General features: G+C 40.8%; 1 protein-coding gene across 1 annotated transcript in view; it reads left to right on the plus strand.

Annotated features, from left to right (window-relative positions):
* Positions 1-16,970, plus strand: part of PEX14 (peroxisomal biogenesis factor 14) — a 36,927-nt gene that overhangs the window by 16,758 nt on the left and 3,199 nt on the right. Inside the window, exons 4-7 of the mRNA XM_063176696.1 lie at positions 7,637-7,759; positions 13,910-13,995; positions 14,450-14,552; positions 15,803-15,900. Of these exons, the coding sequence (XP_063032766.1) occupies positions 7,637-7,759; positions 13,910-13,995; positions 14,450-14,552; positions 15,803-15,900 (410 nt within the window). The remainder of the gene's footprint in view (positions 1-7,636; positions 7,760-13,909; positions 13,996-14,449; positions 14,553-15,802; positions 15,901-16,970) is intronic.

Genomic DNA, 16,970 nt, shown 5'->3' on the forward strand with positions numbered 1-16,970 from the left:
GTTGGAAATACAATTTAAAATTGATGTTCCAAAGGTAGATCAAAACCAAACCTCCTGTATTGCTGGTGTTTTACCTTACTTGAATTTAAGACCACCTCTGGCTTTCTATTTAGAAGCTCCTAAAGATAATATCACAGATCAAAGAGTAGCCAAAGGCTAATCATTTTGTTATTATTGCTCAACAAGCTGCTTAACAAAATATATTTTGTTCACACAAAATAAATGGATCTGAAGCACAAATGTTTTCTGTCCCTGCTGCTATTAAAATATGTGGTAAGCTTTATAAGCTATGATAGTGCATGAGTTTCTTAAGGGCCATGTATCAAACTGGGCTGCTTTTGGAAATGAAAATGTAGAAGAAATTAATATTCTTACACCCTTACGGAATGTTTCATGTTGTAGTTCCCAATTTAATAGGAAATTGCAAAGGCCTGATGTGTACTCTGGGCAAGTTACTTCATTTTTGAGTGCAGGGTTTTTCTTTGCAGCCTGTCTTTCCTTCACACTGCTTGTTGGATGCTTTGGGTCTGCCTGCCTTCTATGGTCTGCACAGTTCCTGGCACCACACCTGCCCAGTGAATGCCTTTGGGATCTCTGAGGAGAATTATGATACAAATAATGAGGAGCTCATTGTTTCTCTGCAGGAATAGCAGCAGGAATTTACAGGTCACAGGTTGGATGTGCTTGGAAACGTACCTGTTTAGTGTACCTAATACTTGTTTTCTCTGAATGCCTGGTCTTATTTCTAGGGAGATGTCAGTTGTGGTAACGAGTCATGACAGCACTATGGTTACTGGAGTAGTGTCTCTTCCATTAGCTGGAGTTTTTGATCTCTAAGGACTCTTTTTAAACAGATGTCACAGCCCTGGTTATGTACTATTCTTGATAAGCTACCTTGGAACTGGTATCCTGGCAGAGTCTTCAAAGCCTTCAAACCCCAAGTAGATACCAATTCGAAATAATTTCAAATATGCAGAGGTTTCAGTTGTTGTGTAGTGTTGTCACATCCTGAACTGGCTGAATGTTTGTCCTGTGTTTCTGTGAGGCAGCACTGGCTTCCAGGTTAGTCACACATGTTGTGTCCCCAGCTCTAGTCATGCAGCAGGCAAGTGAACATCATCTACCAGTGTCCACTCAGAGGAGGCTTTACAGCAGGTAAAGCTCATGTGATAATAGAATGGAAAAGCTGGAGGCAAGAGACCTAAAAATAAAAATAGCACCATCACAGATGATGAGAAAATAAAATCTCCTTCCATTTTTAGGAGAGATTTTTATTGATGTTACAGAAAGGCTTGTTTCTTCTGACTTTTTTGCTGACCATGGTGTTCTGAGAATGATTCTGTAATAGGCAGGTCTTCAGAAGAAGGTACCCAAGTTTGGATTTATTCTGTGGTTTTGCATATACTTGTTTGTGTAGGAATGTAAATGGGCTTTGTACCAAAACTTCTGGTTCTGTAGTTCAGGTTGGTGAGGACTTCTGGACCTGTCTTGCTTGATTTAGTGTCATGTTACTATCTCCTTTTTTTTCCTCTATTTTGAACTGTTTGTGGAGCAAAAATTTACCTGTTGAATTATGCTGTCTGCTGCCTGAAGATTTGTTGTAGATTAATTCAAGAGAGAGTGTCCAAATCCTGCTGAGGCTGTGGTAGCACTCCATCTGCTGGGACTTTGGCATTGCAGAATCCCGAGCATGAGTCCAATTTTTGTCCTGCATGTTGTTCCTTGAATTCTGCTCTTAGTGCCTTGACCCCTCAAATGTACAGCTCAGTATTGGGAGCTTTTACTAAAAGTATCTTCTTCTTTCTTTCTTCCTTTCTTTCCTCTCTCTTTCTATGGAACAGAGATAACATACTTCATATAGGCAAGGAGCTTACTTTACATTAGAAGAGGAAGACCTGACCTCTCTTGCTGCAAGTGAAACTGTATTTTCCCTGCCTTGAAACTACCAGTGAAATGCATTTTGGACTGACTTATAATGCTGTGATTTATGCTGTGGTATGCTTTGTGATATTACAATGTCCTTTTGCCTTTGTGTTTGATTTTCTCCCCTCTGATAAATTTTACTGGGTATTTACCCAAAATGCCCATAGGAGAGCGAGGCATTCTCCCTGCTGTTTGCTGCCTCAGAGAAGGAATCCCATGTTTTTTTCCCCTCCAATTAACCTCACTGCAATTTCTTTCCCTCCCCCCTGCCTTGTTCTGAAATAGTATTAACATGGGAGATATTTTTAAATAGAAAGCTGGAAGAAAACATATTTCTTATTCTTATGTATAAATGTTACACACAAATGTGAATGAGTGACCAGAAGCACCTTCTTCATTTTCCATTTTGAACTTCTCATATATGTAAAACTGAGAAGAAAAGTTGTAGTACTTGTTCTGTTTCTTCCATTCCAAGACATGCTAAGCAAGTCGCTTGCCCTTCTTTATTCAGAGTGAAAATACTTTGATCCAGTTTTCTGAAGACAATACTCATTTCATAAGAATATTTAATCAGTAGAAAATAGAGAGGATTTAGTTTGTTTGTTTAGTATTTAACCAAGTGAATAAGGCAGATTAGGGGAAGGGGGGACACTGGACCCATAAACAAGGTGATATATAATATTTTTTTTCGTTCTCCTTTTAAATAAATACCGATCAGCTTTATGTTCAGAGACAATAGGAGCCGTTGGCTTAAATTTGCAGTTTACTGTATTTATGGCTGTAATATCAAGGTGCTGCCGTCGTAATTTCATGCCCCAATGAGAAGAGCAAGGTCGAAGCAAATGCTTCCATCGGCATCTGCTAACACACTAACTCATAAACAAGGCCCGGCTGGATCAGGTGGCACGGAATAATACAGGCTAATGAAATACAGCACAGCTTTCCATTACTGTTAGTTTTTACAGTGTCGTCATTACGTGTAATTTATGTTTAAAAAATTCAATTTTATACAAGGCTCTGGGAAATAGGGGTCTGCAGGTCACCCGACGACTTTTAACGGCTCTGAGAGTCCTTATTGCACTCTACTGTTCCAACAAAATGTTAATAATAAATAATAAAAAAAAATCCTCTTTTACTTTTTCTCTGGTTTGCATATCTTGCTCTGTCTTTTTAATTACAAGTGGCTAAGGAGAGTTTGGGGCTGTGTGTGATGTCAGGAGTTGTCCCCTTTGCTGGTGCTCCCAGAGGGGGGTTACTATCTGCTTGCTTTTCTTTTGTCTGTCTATCAATCACCCGGGATCCTGTAAATGGAGTAAACACAGCTGAGGAGAGGGAGATACTTAACAACCTCTCTCCCAAACCCTCACCCTCTGACATTGCCCTCCTCTCCTCCATTACACTTCATTTTATTATAGACTCCGAAAAGCTTAGCTAGGAAGAGAAACTGCTGCTGTATTTATTTATTTATTTATTTATACTTGTTATGCCAAAATACTTTTTATTTTAACCTTTTCAGTCCTGGCTGACTCGCTGTGTAATTCCTAGCATTGTTCTGATAGTCTGATTTTCCTTCCTTATTTTAGTGCTGTGCAGCTGAGGTTAGAGCACCCTTATCAGTTCTGATTGCTGCTTAGTCACCCTGATGGGTTAAAGTGTATCATGTTTCTGAAAGATTGCACTTGCATAATTAACAGTCTTGTAGATGAATAGAGCTGTAAGAATTCAAAGCTCTTTCAGCAACTTTTCGAATTACTTTTATTTCTGCATTTCTCAGCCTGACAGTTGAGACCAGTCCATGTTCCTTTGATGTGTGGGTTCCTTTACTAAAGTTTGAGCTGGCAGTGCAGTAGGAGGATGTTTACATTCAAATGCAATGTCTCAGTGTAAATTAAGGGGAAAAATCATACTGATGTTTCTGAAACCTTATATTTTATTCAAATATTGGGTCGGGCTCAGCCTCGTGAATGACCATGTGTGAAAGAAAATAGATCAGGAGACTTTGCCTTTTTGACCTTTCTGAACATTCAGCTCAGCACAGAGTAGGACGTAGGAGACAGATTTGATAACAGTCACCCAGCACTGCATGTAACTGACTGAACAGGTGGAATCATTAGTCTGGATCAGATCCCAGAAGGATTTTATGATGATTCTTTTAAAATGTGGCCATGTTCTTTCTGAGCAGAGTTGACTCAGTGGCTTCCAGGAACAGAAGTGTAATGTCATTTCAGGGTGCAGATCTTCCTTTTAGTCATGTGGTACCAGGCACTAACTTCAGGTGGTCACGGAGTTTGTTGTAGATAAACAACTTGTCCTGTCCTACTTTGTTTTTGCCTTAATAGAAAGTGTGTGGGGAAAAGCCAGCAGCTGCCCCCCCCCGCCCCACAGCCTCTCCTGCCTTTTGTCCCTGCTTCAGGGTGGTCTCCTAGACTGGTAATAAAGCTGGCTTTGGAAACCCACAAAGAAACTGATTTTTCCCTACCGCCTTTCTTTATTATGGCAGAATTCTTAATTTCACCTAAACAGAAATGTCTCCCCAAAAACTGATGTAGCCTTCAGGTTGTGAAAATCTTATGTGAATTACTGGACTGAGCAATGTAAGAAGGAATATAATGAAGAAAAATATATTTTCAGTGCATAGGATGGGAAAAGGCTTGTCACTAATATGCCAGAGCCTGCATCAGAAGAAGAAAAAGCAGTGGCTCATCTGGTTGAGTTCATGGAAGGATTTTACATTGCAATTATTGCTACTGTGCTTTGACAGAAAATAGGTAAAACATCTCCTGAGTTTTATTTTCTGTCTGCCAGAGGTTCAGTTCTGACCTTGGAGCACTTCTCATGTCTGTATGTGTCACCTCTTCCTCATCTGTGAAATAGGGGTAACAGTCCTGTAAGTACTCCTCTGCTTCAGAGTGGTCGTAAGAGGAACAGTATTTTGATGTACATAAGGTCCTTAAATAATAAGAGATATTATAAAAGGACATAAACAGACAGCGAAGTCTTAAAAATTCTTGTACAAAAGAACTCTTTAATACAGCACCCAAGGTGCAGGCACCAAGAGATGCTTGTGGCAACCCATTTCATTCTCTGACTTGCTCTGCTTCTGTGTTTGACTACAATTTACAGAGGCTGAGTGATGCCTGCAAATTGAGTGGCAGCAGTGGCAATGAAAAAAGAGGGTCAAAACCGTCATGGGTGCTGGATTATTCAAATCAACACCCTCAAGCCTGAAAAGGAATTTCAAAAACTTTGTGAAAATTATGACTAATTCCTTGCAGTGGCTGTGGTGCTGTAGAGGATGAGGCTGGGGGAAGGGAGCAGGTTTGCATTCTGTGGGGCTCTGAAGACAGTTCCCTGCATCCTCAGCTCAGTCCTTGCTCAGTACCCTCTGCGGTTAGATTATTCCTTGCAGATAGCAATCAACTGGAAGGAAGTGTGTGTCTAATTTGCATGAGATTATTTAAAACAAAAAAAAGGTCTGCATTAGTCAGGGTGATGGTAAACAACGCAAAGAGATGCCTTTTATAATATAGCCGTGGCTCAGCTTTCAAAGCCAAATATAATTCACTTACAATTGGCAGTTTCCTTTATTGTTCCTTTTAACCTTTTGCATTCTGCATGGACTTGATCTTACTGCAGCCGCAGAACAACAGAAATGTTTGTTTTCCAAAGTGTTGGAAAGTGAATTTAGAGCAATTCCAATGTTAGCTGAGGTGATTTTCTTGAGATACCTGTTTGGGAGCTGTATTAGACACAAAGCCCCAGTTTTTGTGACACTGCTTTTGCATCCAAGGGCAGTGATATTATTTTTGGGTTGCCAATTTCCTGCTAGATTAGAACAATGAATGAACATGGATACTTTTTCATGTAGTGCAGTGATAGGACTGTGATAAAATAAAGCAAGATGAGATATTGGAACAGATGACACTTAGATCTGGCTTTGAAATTCACACTTTTGTATGTAATTAATACATCCAAGTTGAATAATTTGGGCATGGAAAATTCATACTGTGTGCATATATAGGTGGTGAATTTGAAAAAAAAAAAATCATTCCAAAGGGAAATGTGGTTAAGTTAGCTATAATTGCCTGAGGAGAGCCTTAGAATATTTTGTCCATTTTTGTTACTGTGTGTGAGAAATGATCAGCATGAAGGCAGGTGTATTTCTGAGTGCAGAGATGGCTTGTCATTACTGAGTGTCCACTGTGCAGACTTACTCCACATATATGCTTAAGGAATCAGCTCCAGGACTCCCTTGATCTTGAGGCCAAGATCACAATGCCTTAAAAGCATCTTGTCCAGATGAAGGAGGTTTTCCAGGTAATCCCAATCTTCTCCTCTGATATTTAAAAAGGGATGTAGCTGTGATGTTCATCTCTCTGTAATATTAAAGAGCTAGTTTTTTTAAAGTATTAAGTTCAGGAATTTCATCTACCAGCAGTGCTTTATGGATCTCAAGCAGGGGTGATTGAGAGAAAGTATTTCCCTATTTTTTCCCAGTGCTGTCCTGTTCATTCCATTTTCCTCACTGTGCTCAGTCCTTTCAAGAATCATGTGAGAATCAAGTGGTCTGCCTCTTATCTTATAAATCTCTTTCCTTAAACCCACATTCTCACTTCCCTCTTTCTGAGCGTTTTTGCATGCCCTGGGTGGATGGTGAAAGGTGCTGAATCCCCTCACATGTTCCTCATAGCAGGGACACTGGGTTTTTATGTGCTTCTGTGCAGGAGAGTAAATGCTACACAGCTGTCCAGCTCCCACTTCTTCATGACTGCCATCTGAGTACTAAATTCTTTTTCTAGAGGATGTTTTCTCTTGTTGGAAAAAGTAATCCAGCTGTGCTTCCTTCTTCAGAGATGCTGGTCGTTGTGAATCCTTTAGCTGCTTTTCTTTTCCCCCTTGTTGGCCAAATAGTTTCCATATGTTGTGGCCAATTACAGATGGTCATCGTGGCATTTCCTGATGGCAGGAGTCACTGCAACAACACGTACCATGTGTGCAGTGTTACTCCAGCTCTGTGTGAAATGAAAGCCAGGCTGCCCTGGGGCAATCCAATCATGCACCAATGGGCCGGGGCAATGCTCAGCTGAAAGTTGGGCTTGGCCTTGTTTTGATCTGTTTTGTTATAGTTTTATTTCCTCCTTACATTCTGTGTCCCATTCATACTAATCACAGTCAGTCCTGATTTTTTTTCTTTTTATTTCTGCATTTGTCATAAAATAAAGCAAATTATTCCCGTCTTCGGAAACGATCTAGACTAATTAGTCGTCTAACCCAATAATTAGTTTTTTGTTTCCCTGTCTGTTTTCATGCATTATTGTTAGTTTTTTCCCCTGTTTTTTTTTTTACACCATTACAGATTAAAATGAGCCACATTTGCAGTTGATGGTATCTTTTTTTCGGGGGAAGAATGGAGAATTGCAATAGAAAGCTACTTCAAAAGCAGCAATAAACTCAAGGATAAATTAAGGAAATGGAATGAGCCACATTTGGAAGCAGCGTTGAGGCTAATATTCTGTCGCTTAAGGTTAAATTGCAACAGAGAAAGAGAGAGGGAGACATTCCAGTGAATCCAAAATTGGGGAGGCATTACTGCTCAAGTCAGTGCCAAAATTCTTTGCAGCTTGAAAGGGTTCTGCCTGGCTTGAGAATTTAATTATGTGTGCATAAAGTGGGTAAAGGTGCTAAACTGATTTCATTTCCTCTGCTCCCCCAGGCCTGACAGATGAAGAAATCGACCTGGCTTTCCAGCAGTCGGGCACGAGCGCGGACGAGCCTCAGTCCCCAGCTCCTTCCACGCACCCGGTGCCAGCTCAGCCTCCTCACCCCGTGGTGTATAGTGAGTGCCCCTTGGAAAAATACCTGCTCCCAGTTCCTTTCTGCTGTGCTTCCTGCAGCAATTCACAGATCCGTGTGCTGCATCCCGGATTTCAGTTCCACTGATGCCATACTTTTTGTCAGAATCAGACACCAAATGTTATTTGAATGCGCTTGGTGGTTGCTGATGCCTGTGACAAGATCATGTTACACAAGGAAAATGAGATACAAATGATCACTGTCTACAAACAAATGTCATCCATACCAGCCTGTGACACCTCTTGACCTGAAGGTGGAAAGTCAATGCAAATTAGATTCTGACACACTGTAAGGACATCAGAAAAGCACTTTGTCAACACGGGACTCAGGCTCCCCTTCTCAAACTTGGAAAACTTTTCTCTCTGATCTTAAATAACCTGAGGTGACAGCAGAAATTCTGTGTAGACTATGTGGATATGACTGTGTGATTTTTGTGTACAAAATACACTCTCAAAGAAATTGTAGCATCCCAACATAATCTGTGTAGACTCAAAATTTACATATATATTTGCATTTTAAAACAAACCTCGCAAAAAAGTATCTAAGCTCCAAACAATAAAAACCAAAGTACACACCATTAAAAATCCATCAAAAGAAGCTGTTCAGCTCACATGTGTGTCTGGTAGTTTGAAAATCACTTCACTTACCTGCCAAGTATAAAGAATAGGATTTTGTTGCTGCTCTTAAACAGCTCTATGGCAGATATTGACTGATGTAACACTCCACTTAGAGCTGTGTATTAGTTTATGGCACAGGTTTGCTATTGCTGGAGACAATACTAGACTTACTTTTGGAGATTTTAGCCGCTCTGATTTGGCACAGTTTGAGATGAAAAACTTTTGTGATAATAGTGGGCTCAGAACCGGAATATTTCTGGCTGTTGTATTGTTTGTGCTCATGAACTCTAGGGCTGAATTCTGCCTCCTGGGCTAATTCCTGTCTGCTGTAGTCCACAGAAAATGCTAGGAAAGCAAAATCTGCTGTCTGGCTGTAGAAGCAGGGCCAGATCCCTCTTGGTGCTGTCCATTGCTCATTCAGATAACTCTTACTACAACCTAGTACTGGAAGAGTTAATTTTCCCTTCTTTCAGTGTTCCCCTAGTATGAGTGGAGCAGGGAAGAAGCATGCAGTGCAGTTCAGCCTGGGAAACGCCGTCATCACTGTTAACCCTGGCAGCTTTATCACTCTTTGGTTGTTTTCCTTTTGCTATTTTGGGTTTCCTCAAAGCAGCAGCTCCCATTTTCTTCTTGCTAGGTAAGAATCTTAACAAAAATTTCAACGTCAGAATGTTTCCAGTAACAGCTTGAAAGAGAATTTTCAAAGTGTGATTCTGTAATGCTTGGAAATCAGAGGTGACTAAAAATACCACCAAATAAAAGCCTTCACAGAGGTTCTGATTGTAAACTTGTGCTGTAGCTTTGTGATCTGGTTGGTGCTTTTTAAATAATCTGAACCCAAAGCTTTTCCCTGGGAGGCAGTCATTTTCAGCAGCCCCCAGAACTGGGGAAGGGGTGACAATTCATTCATTAGGTATTGTTCCTTCCCACTCTGGCCATTGGTAGTAGACCTTCAATTTAAGCTTAACTTCTAAATGGATCCATAAAATGAATAAAAAGCTGGACATACATGGTATTTGTTTCACCAAAATACTTGTTTTGATTAGCTCTCATCTGTGCCCAATTCTAGTTCTTGACTGCTGTAGTCTTGGTGAGTGTTAATGATGGATCCATCCTTGTTGTCTTCTATTAAGTGCTTTCCATGGTATCAGAACAGCAAAAGGAATATGTGTATTTTCCTAGGCCTGGTGGGTAAGGCTGTGCAGTGGCTCAGTGCTCCTTCAAGGTGTGTTTTTGCTGTAGGTTATTTTATCAGTTGGATGCTAATCCTGTCATGAATACTCCTGAATTGTCCAAATCTGCTTCAGGACAGTTTTTTCTGTGATAGTTTACTAAGCCAGTTTATCTTTCACAGTCTTGTCAGGGGCTGCCATGTGCAGAGGAAGATAGATGCTACTTTTTCTGTCTATCTGTTATGCTTATCATCTCACAGAGTGTTTGACACTGAGCTGGAATGCTGCTAGAGTAGAAGTTTGAAAGAATATCTGAATGACCAGGGAGACAGAGAGGCTGCTCAGTCTGTACATTGAATTGGTGATGGGAACAGCTCATGTTGAAGAGCTTATATTGAAAAAGACTGCAAGCTATATTTGCCTTCTCCAAAGAAGACACTGAGTTTCTTGTGAAGCAACATCTGATCTGCTAGAGTTTAGGTCTTCAAGACCTGAACCACTTTGTGTTTGATGTCTTTGCTTCTTTTTAAGGTTTTTTTTTTTTGAGTAGTTCTGACACCTCTACACAAAACGCAAAGTGAGGAGGGTTTTGTGCTGGAAACAGAGGCTTGTGTTTTAAGAAATCAGATTTCTCTCTGCACCCTCTTCCCACAAGGTGTTGCTGCTTCATGTTTAAAAAATTACATTGGAACTGTGGGTTACAAGTACAGGAGGTCAGGATGGTTCAGAACCTTCTCAGGCATTCTTCAGCAGGAATGAAGCAAGAGCCAAGCTGGTGATGTTGCCAGTAAAGCAGGTGTGAGATGCCCACTCCTGTGAGTCACAGCAATAAATCCTGGGTACCCCTTTTGAATTTGCTTCCTTGATCTCCTGCTGTTGCCACCACAGTTTGTCCTATTTCTTAAATTCATACCACTTAAATACTTCCTTTTGTACAATTGAACTTAATGTTCTAATGTTTTATTGGAAGTATCTTTAATTTTTATACATATTTCCTAGTTCTTGAAGAGTTAACAAGAAAAAAACCACACTTGTAAGCCATCAGGGTAGCATAGGTTTTGTATGCTGAACCCCTTCTGGTTGAAGAGAGAGTATAAAAACTTCTTTTGGGAAGAGACAATAATTAAATTTCTAGTATTTTAGGTCAATACCGTCTCTATCTCTTCTCCTCTTGTTCTGGAGGAGTAATTCCTTCTCTCCAGTTTGTACTTTTGCCAAGAGGTGTCAAAACTGCTTTAAAAAAAAAGCTTAAAGAAAGCTTGAATTTGATTAATATAGAGAAACAAGACTTTGCCTGACTGACAATAAAACTGATAAATGACATTTGAATTACTTGTAGCAGTAATTTATTACATAAAATATCTTTTATTTGACATGCGATTAGTTGCTGGAAGCATCACTCAATCTGACTAGTTTAAACATGCTCTAAAATGAACCCCCAGTAAAAAAACAGGGCTGTCTGCTATTGCTGTTATGAAATACACTAATCCAGCAGTGAGGACAAAAATCTGACTTTAAATATTTAAATGATTAATTTGTTGTTTGTGTTTTTAGTTTTTTTTACCTTTCTAACCCATATAATTACAAGCAAACTCAGGGGAGTTTCTGAGCAAGGTGTGCAAAGCTGCATGTTTATCATCCAGGTATTGTCTGTGTTGTTCCCCATGGTATTTATGGGCTCCATTTGTGGGGGTTTGTGCAGGTTTTACACCTGCTTAAAAATCAGCTCCAGTGACTTTTTTCTTGACATTTGGATCTTCTTTTCCCATCCTTGTGTCTTCATTATGTGGCAGTCTGTGGAATACAGACTGTTTCCTTGCACAGTTAAACTAGAATCCAAACTCTTTTTTTTTTTATTTCCCCAACACCTTTCCATCGATTCACTGTTTTCTTTGGGAGAATCACTTCTTCCAGCATCAGTTTCTACAGTTTTAAATCTGGATACTAGTGAAGCTGACCTTAAGTTGGATGCACAAGGCCTAATTAGTTGCTGTTAGGAAAGTTAATTCTTAGGTGAATGGGGATCTTAAAAATAGTGTTTATTCTGGAAATGCAATTTACAGTGACTGCTGGGGAAATTAAATATACTAAGCAAAACCACAGATTTATATCTGGAGAAAACATCTGTGTCCCTTCCATTTGACTTTTGAAGGTCTCTTAGTAGAATGGTTTGTTACTTCTGCAGTGCCTAAAGTAACTGGGCTGTCAGTGCTTTTTCACTTTATCTGAATGTTATTTGTTTTACAAGTGGAGAAATTGAGGATATGCAAACAGTCAGTGTGAGCATGGAGCTTAAAATGAAGAAACTCCTTAGTCTGTCTTCATGCTTTAGATTAGAGAATTGCAGAGAAAAATAAAGGTTGAATGTGGAATTTAGGCAGAGCTGTGACATTCTTTGTAACATTGTGAAGTTGCTGTGGTCAGTGCAGAGCCTTTACTGCATCCCTCACTTGCTCACTTCTTCTCTCCACCCCCTGCACTTTTTTTTTTTTTTTTTTTTTTTGTCACAAGACAGATTTCACACATCTCTAAAATGAGTAAAATGGCATTTCAGCTTCTTGTCTTTATAGACTCTCTGAACTTTAGGAAAGATCATTCTGGTCCCTTTTCATTAATAATGAAAACCAGGGGGCAATAAAATGTTCTTAGCTCAAGCATTATAGGAATGGAGGGAGAGATGAGTGAGGTGAAAGGGCAAAGCAGATGGATTCCTACAGGTGTGTCTCCTTCCTGCTCGGAGGTCAGTGGAGCTGGGAGGGACTTTGGGACAGCCCATCAAGGACAGCCATGGGCAGGATCACAGACCCCAGAGATAATCAACCCTGGACAACAGCAGCTCAGCCTGGAACAAATTGTGTTGTCATAAAAGGGTATTTTTAGTCAGAAGTTCAGGGGAGAGAACTGGACAACCAAGAGACTTCAGATGCCAGAGTGACAGTGGGGGCACAGCACAGGGGGAAAGTGGGAGAGATGGCTGGGGTTCACAGCAAGATTAGCAAGAGATCATTTTAAATCCTGACATGTACACAGCCAGTTACTGCAGCTTAGCTGACGTGTGTTAACTCATTAAGTTAAAAAGTTATGATAATTTGATCATGTGCCTAAGCTCCAAAACTGCAACTGCAGCAACCCAAAATACTCCTGGTGACACTATTCACCAGTTCTGACAGAGATGCCTTAATTTGTTCAGATTTCTAGCCAGAGGATAATTTCAGCTCAAATGTAGCAAGAAGCTCTGAGAGCCAGTGTTTGGGAGTCAGACCCAGATACTCTGGACCCTAAGTGCTGGGACTAGGGGTAACCTTTGGAATGAAATGCCTGTAGAAGAATTCAGCAGCAAGGAAAATGGCAATAGGTGAGCAAAGCAGAAAGGAGACCAGAGGCACCCATTTCAGCCAGTTAAGCCTCCTAAATTGAGACTTTGAAGAACATAATGCATTTATGAGACATTGTAGTCACATGTAGATTTGGAGACCACACCGGTCTCCCATCTCATCAGTTCTGCCCACATCCTGCCATTGCACTTTAGGCAGATCATTCTGCATCCTCTTTATTATTAAAGAAAACTGGGGGCAGTACAGGGTTCGTTCAGGGAACTGCGAGGGAGGTGACAGGATCAGTCTGCTGGAAAGCTGCAGGTATCTTCTGATCCTGCTGAAGGAGCAGGGCACACCATGCCTTTGCTTTCCTCTGTGGAGCCTCTAAGCTTCTCTGTACAATTGTGTGTTAAATATCTCAAGCTTTTGTCTACTTCTGTACCTCTCTGTAGATACTTAATTGCATATTTTCTCTCTGCTCTTTATGTGTGCTTTGGTCCCTATTTGTAATTTAAGCTCGAAAGACACTGGATCCTTCCTCATTGAAGTGGTCCATAATTGCTGACACAGTTTTCATAAACCCATTTATTGCCCTGATAGATTTATCTTCTTTCTTGAAACATTCCCTTACTTCCTTCCTTTCTCCTGCACTCTTTTGGGTCTCTGGTTCTGTCCCCATTTTCAAAAATTATGATACTGGGTAACAATATCCAGGTAAGGAGTATTCAGGTAAGGAGTTAACCTTAGCTATTACCAGGCCCAGGGACAGTTACCTGGGTTCAGAGTGCCTTCTACAAGGAAAGAGTAGGGCAAAACAGCTTGATGGACCCTCTTTAATTGCTGCTGTGATTTTCCTCCCTGTGGCACTGCAAGGCCAGAGTCAATAGGAGAGATCTGTTTAACTGTCTTCAGCCACAGGCCTGCACACTGTGTGTTAATCGTTACTCTTTTCTCTGATAAAATGGATGTACAAAAATGTTGTCACCTACAGTTCTGACTGTGATTTTTTCTTGATTCTGAACTTTAGGTCCCCCTGGCTCCAGATGGCGAGATTACGGGGCTTTGGCCATCATCATGGCAGGAATTGCCTTTGGATTCCACCAGCTCTACAAGGTAAAATGTCCCTTGCTACTCGTTATGCTGCTTGTGTCCAAAACTGGTGAAGCATCTCTGTTCTCACTGGCCCTGCCAGTGGTATATTTGAGAAATGTAGACACTTAACATGAAAATGCAGAGTCCAAATGTGGCGAGCAAACAAAACTAGTTTTTCGCTGTGGATCTCAAACTACTAGCAATGAGGTAATTTCCATTGCTTATGCTCTTGTTGAAGCATATTCTGTTCCTAGGATGCAGCTGCAGAAGGTTCCATGGTAGCTAGAGGAGAGTTGGGACCTGTTATGTCCAGTCCACCCTCTTCAGGGGCAGAATGAGGCAGATTTCATGGCTGTTTTGATTGCTGTGATAAAGGCTGAGATTTGGGGGGTGGGATTTGAGGACGTTTCAGGTAGATTAGAAATAGTGCTTTGCACATCGCTGTTTCCTGAAAAAGTTTTTGTACTCCATGCAGAAATACCTGGTCCCTCTCATCATGGGAGGCAAAGAAGACAGGAAACAACTTCAGAGGATCGAGTCAAACCTTGCTGAGATGAGTGGCAGTGTGACACAGACAGGTAAAGATTAATGACTCCATCAATTCACCCCTCAAAGCTTTTCTCCCTGGATCCTCCATTCTGCCAAGACCCCCACCCTTTTCTTTCCCTCCATCTCCACTTTATGTGGTGACTTCATTTATCTGCTCTGAGAATCTGTTCACATTTGCAAATGAAGCCGCCGTCATTTCGGTTTAATTTGAAATTGCTTGTTTACTGTCGGCACGGCCTCAATTAATTATGTTTTTACGGAAAGGCTCCCAACCTCAGAATATTAATAAGGGGAATAAAATGACAGCCTTTCGGAGGGCTGTAAAGTTCATTTTTAATTTCTGCTTCTCTGATGTTTTCAGGGGCTTTTTTTTTTGGTGGTTTCTCCCCACCTTCCATCTGAAAATCCAAGGAAGGGTCAGGAGAGTCTGTAATTACTGTGCCTCTCTGACCTTAGCCACCTTCTATGTTATTGACTCTATAGGGTGTCTGTTCATTACCCGAGGCCCTAATGATGGTCTGGATTAGCTGTTACCTGTCACACCAATAGAGTTTTCAATTTTATTTATTTTATCAGCTTGTTTATTCCCTGTAAGCTTTGGATAAAGTGCCAAAGTAGAAAAAGTTCTACAGCTGGAGTCCGGCAGAAGTTCTTCAGTGTTTGTTGGGGTGTAGGAGTACAGGGTGCTCTCTTGAAATAAAAGGGAAAAAGTGCAAAGTATATTCAGTTGGGATGAAAAAACTGTGATTTTCAGCAGTAAGTTTACAAAAATATTGGGATTGAAGGAACTAGTAGGTTAAGAATGGGAGGATGCTAAGTACACTTTTCATTGAAGGGTGAGAAGAAAAGCATCTTTCATTTCTCATGATACCCTAAGGTCAGCCCTGAGAGCAGCCTCTTCCCAGACTGGAGTTAGCCCCAGTGTTTGCCTGCAAGAGCCCCGAGATAGATAAATGATACAAACATTGTGTAAGTTCAGGGAGATGTACAAATCATAAACCAATATAATTAAAAGGGAGAGGTTTTAGACGGATATACTGTGGGCTATAGACATCTATACAATGGAAAGATAAACTAGAAATACTGGAGGTTAGATGCAGTGCAGGTAGATTACCCGTAGTGCAAATAAATCATATGGATTAAAGTGAGCAGGCGGGCATAGATAAATTAAATATAGGAGGAATAGAGGCATCTTTGTAGCTAGACAGCAGGAAAGGCATGGGTCAGTGTGTATATGTGGATGTATCTCAGTTTAACTCTTCTGCTTTTTCCCTTGCAGTGACTCAGTTACAGACAACCTTAGCAGCTGTCCAGGAGCTGCTGATCCAGCAGCAACAGAAAATCCAAGAGCTCACCCAGGAACTGGCTGCTTCTAAGGTACCAACTTCTGACTCTTCACCTTTAGAGCATTTTGGAGCGTGCATGGTTTCTTTTGTGGGCACATGGAAAGCTCCCATTGGGGTCACAACCCAGCCATCAGCTCTGTATTCACTTGAAAGACTGTATTTAAGGCACTTGTTCAGATCCAGGTAATGGCCAAACATTCTTATTATTTGAGTTCTTGTTTCAATGATTTTGGTCAGCTGAGTGTAACAGGTGGCCCCATTACAACTCTGTTACTGACACACAGTGACCCATTCTCCTTGACTCTTGACTTGACCTTGGCAATAAAACCATCAATTCTGACTAGTTTGTGTTGTTACATGTGTAAATAAAATAACCACTTTTAACCAAAATTGATTATTTTCTTTCTGGCAATGAGAATTAGTGCTTTACTCCTTGGCCCAAGCACTCTATCAGACAGAAAGCGTTGATGTGTGAGCCAGGGTGAAAATGGAGATGAAGTCTTCCTTTGACTCACAGACTTGGATTGTTCAAGGCCAGGATTGCTCACAGTTATCTTGTTGTGTTCTCTGTACAGGGAGAGTTTTCTGTCACATCCTTTAGGCAGTGTTACAGCCCTTTACCTGTGGCAGGAACAGTTGTCTTCTCCCCTTAGCAGACTTTAATGTGATGCAGATCCTTTGATGGTGTGTGACTGGTGGGCCACAGCTGACTCTGTGCTGTGCATACTGTACAGGAGGAATCCCTCAGTGGCACAGCTGTAAATGCAACCATGAAAGCCAGTTTATGGTCACAACACTCTGCTTCAATTTTCCTTGGGAACTGTGGCCTGACAGTGGCCTGGAGCCAGTCCGGAAATTGGAAAACTGTTTTCAGGTCTTAAGTGTTAAGATTAAGAACACATGTTGAGCTTTAAGAAGGAAAAAGGCCATAAGTCTTGGTGGTTTAGAGAGTCTTGAAGAAGTTTTCCTTCCCCCCTCTCTACCCCCTGCACTGAAATGGTAGCACACATTGTTATGATATCTAAACCTCATGTGTACAAAGAAAAACTTGGGCAACCCCACAAACCAAAGAATAAAAGCTGTGTTTTCTCAGCTGTAATG

Source organism: Melospiza melodia, chromosome 26 (assembly GCF_035770615.1).
Source record: "Melospiza melodia melodia isolate bMelMel2 chromosome 26, bMelMel2.pri, whole genome shotgun sequence".
NCBI classification, from domain to species: domain Eukaryota; kingdom Metazoa; phylum Chordata; class Aves; order Passeriformes; family Passerellidae; genus Melospiza; species Melospiza melodia.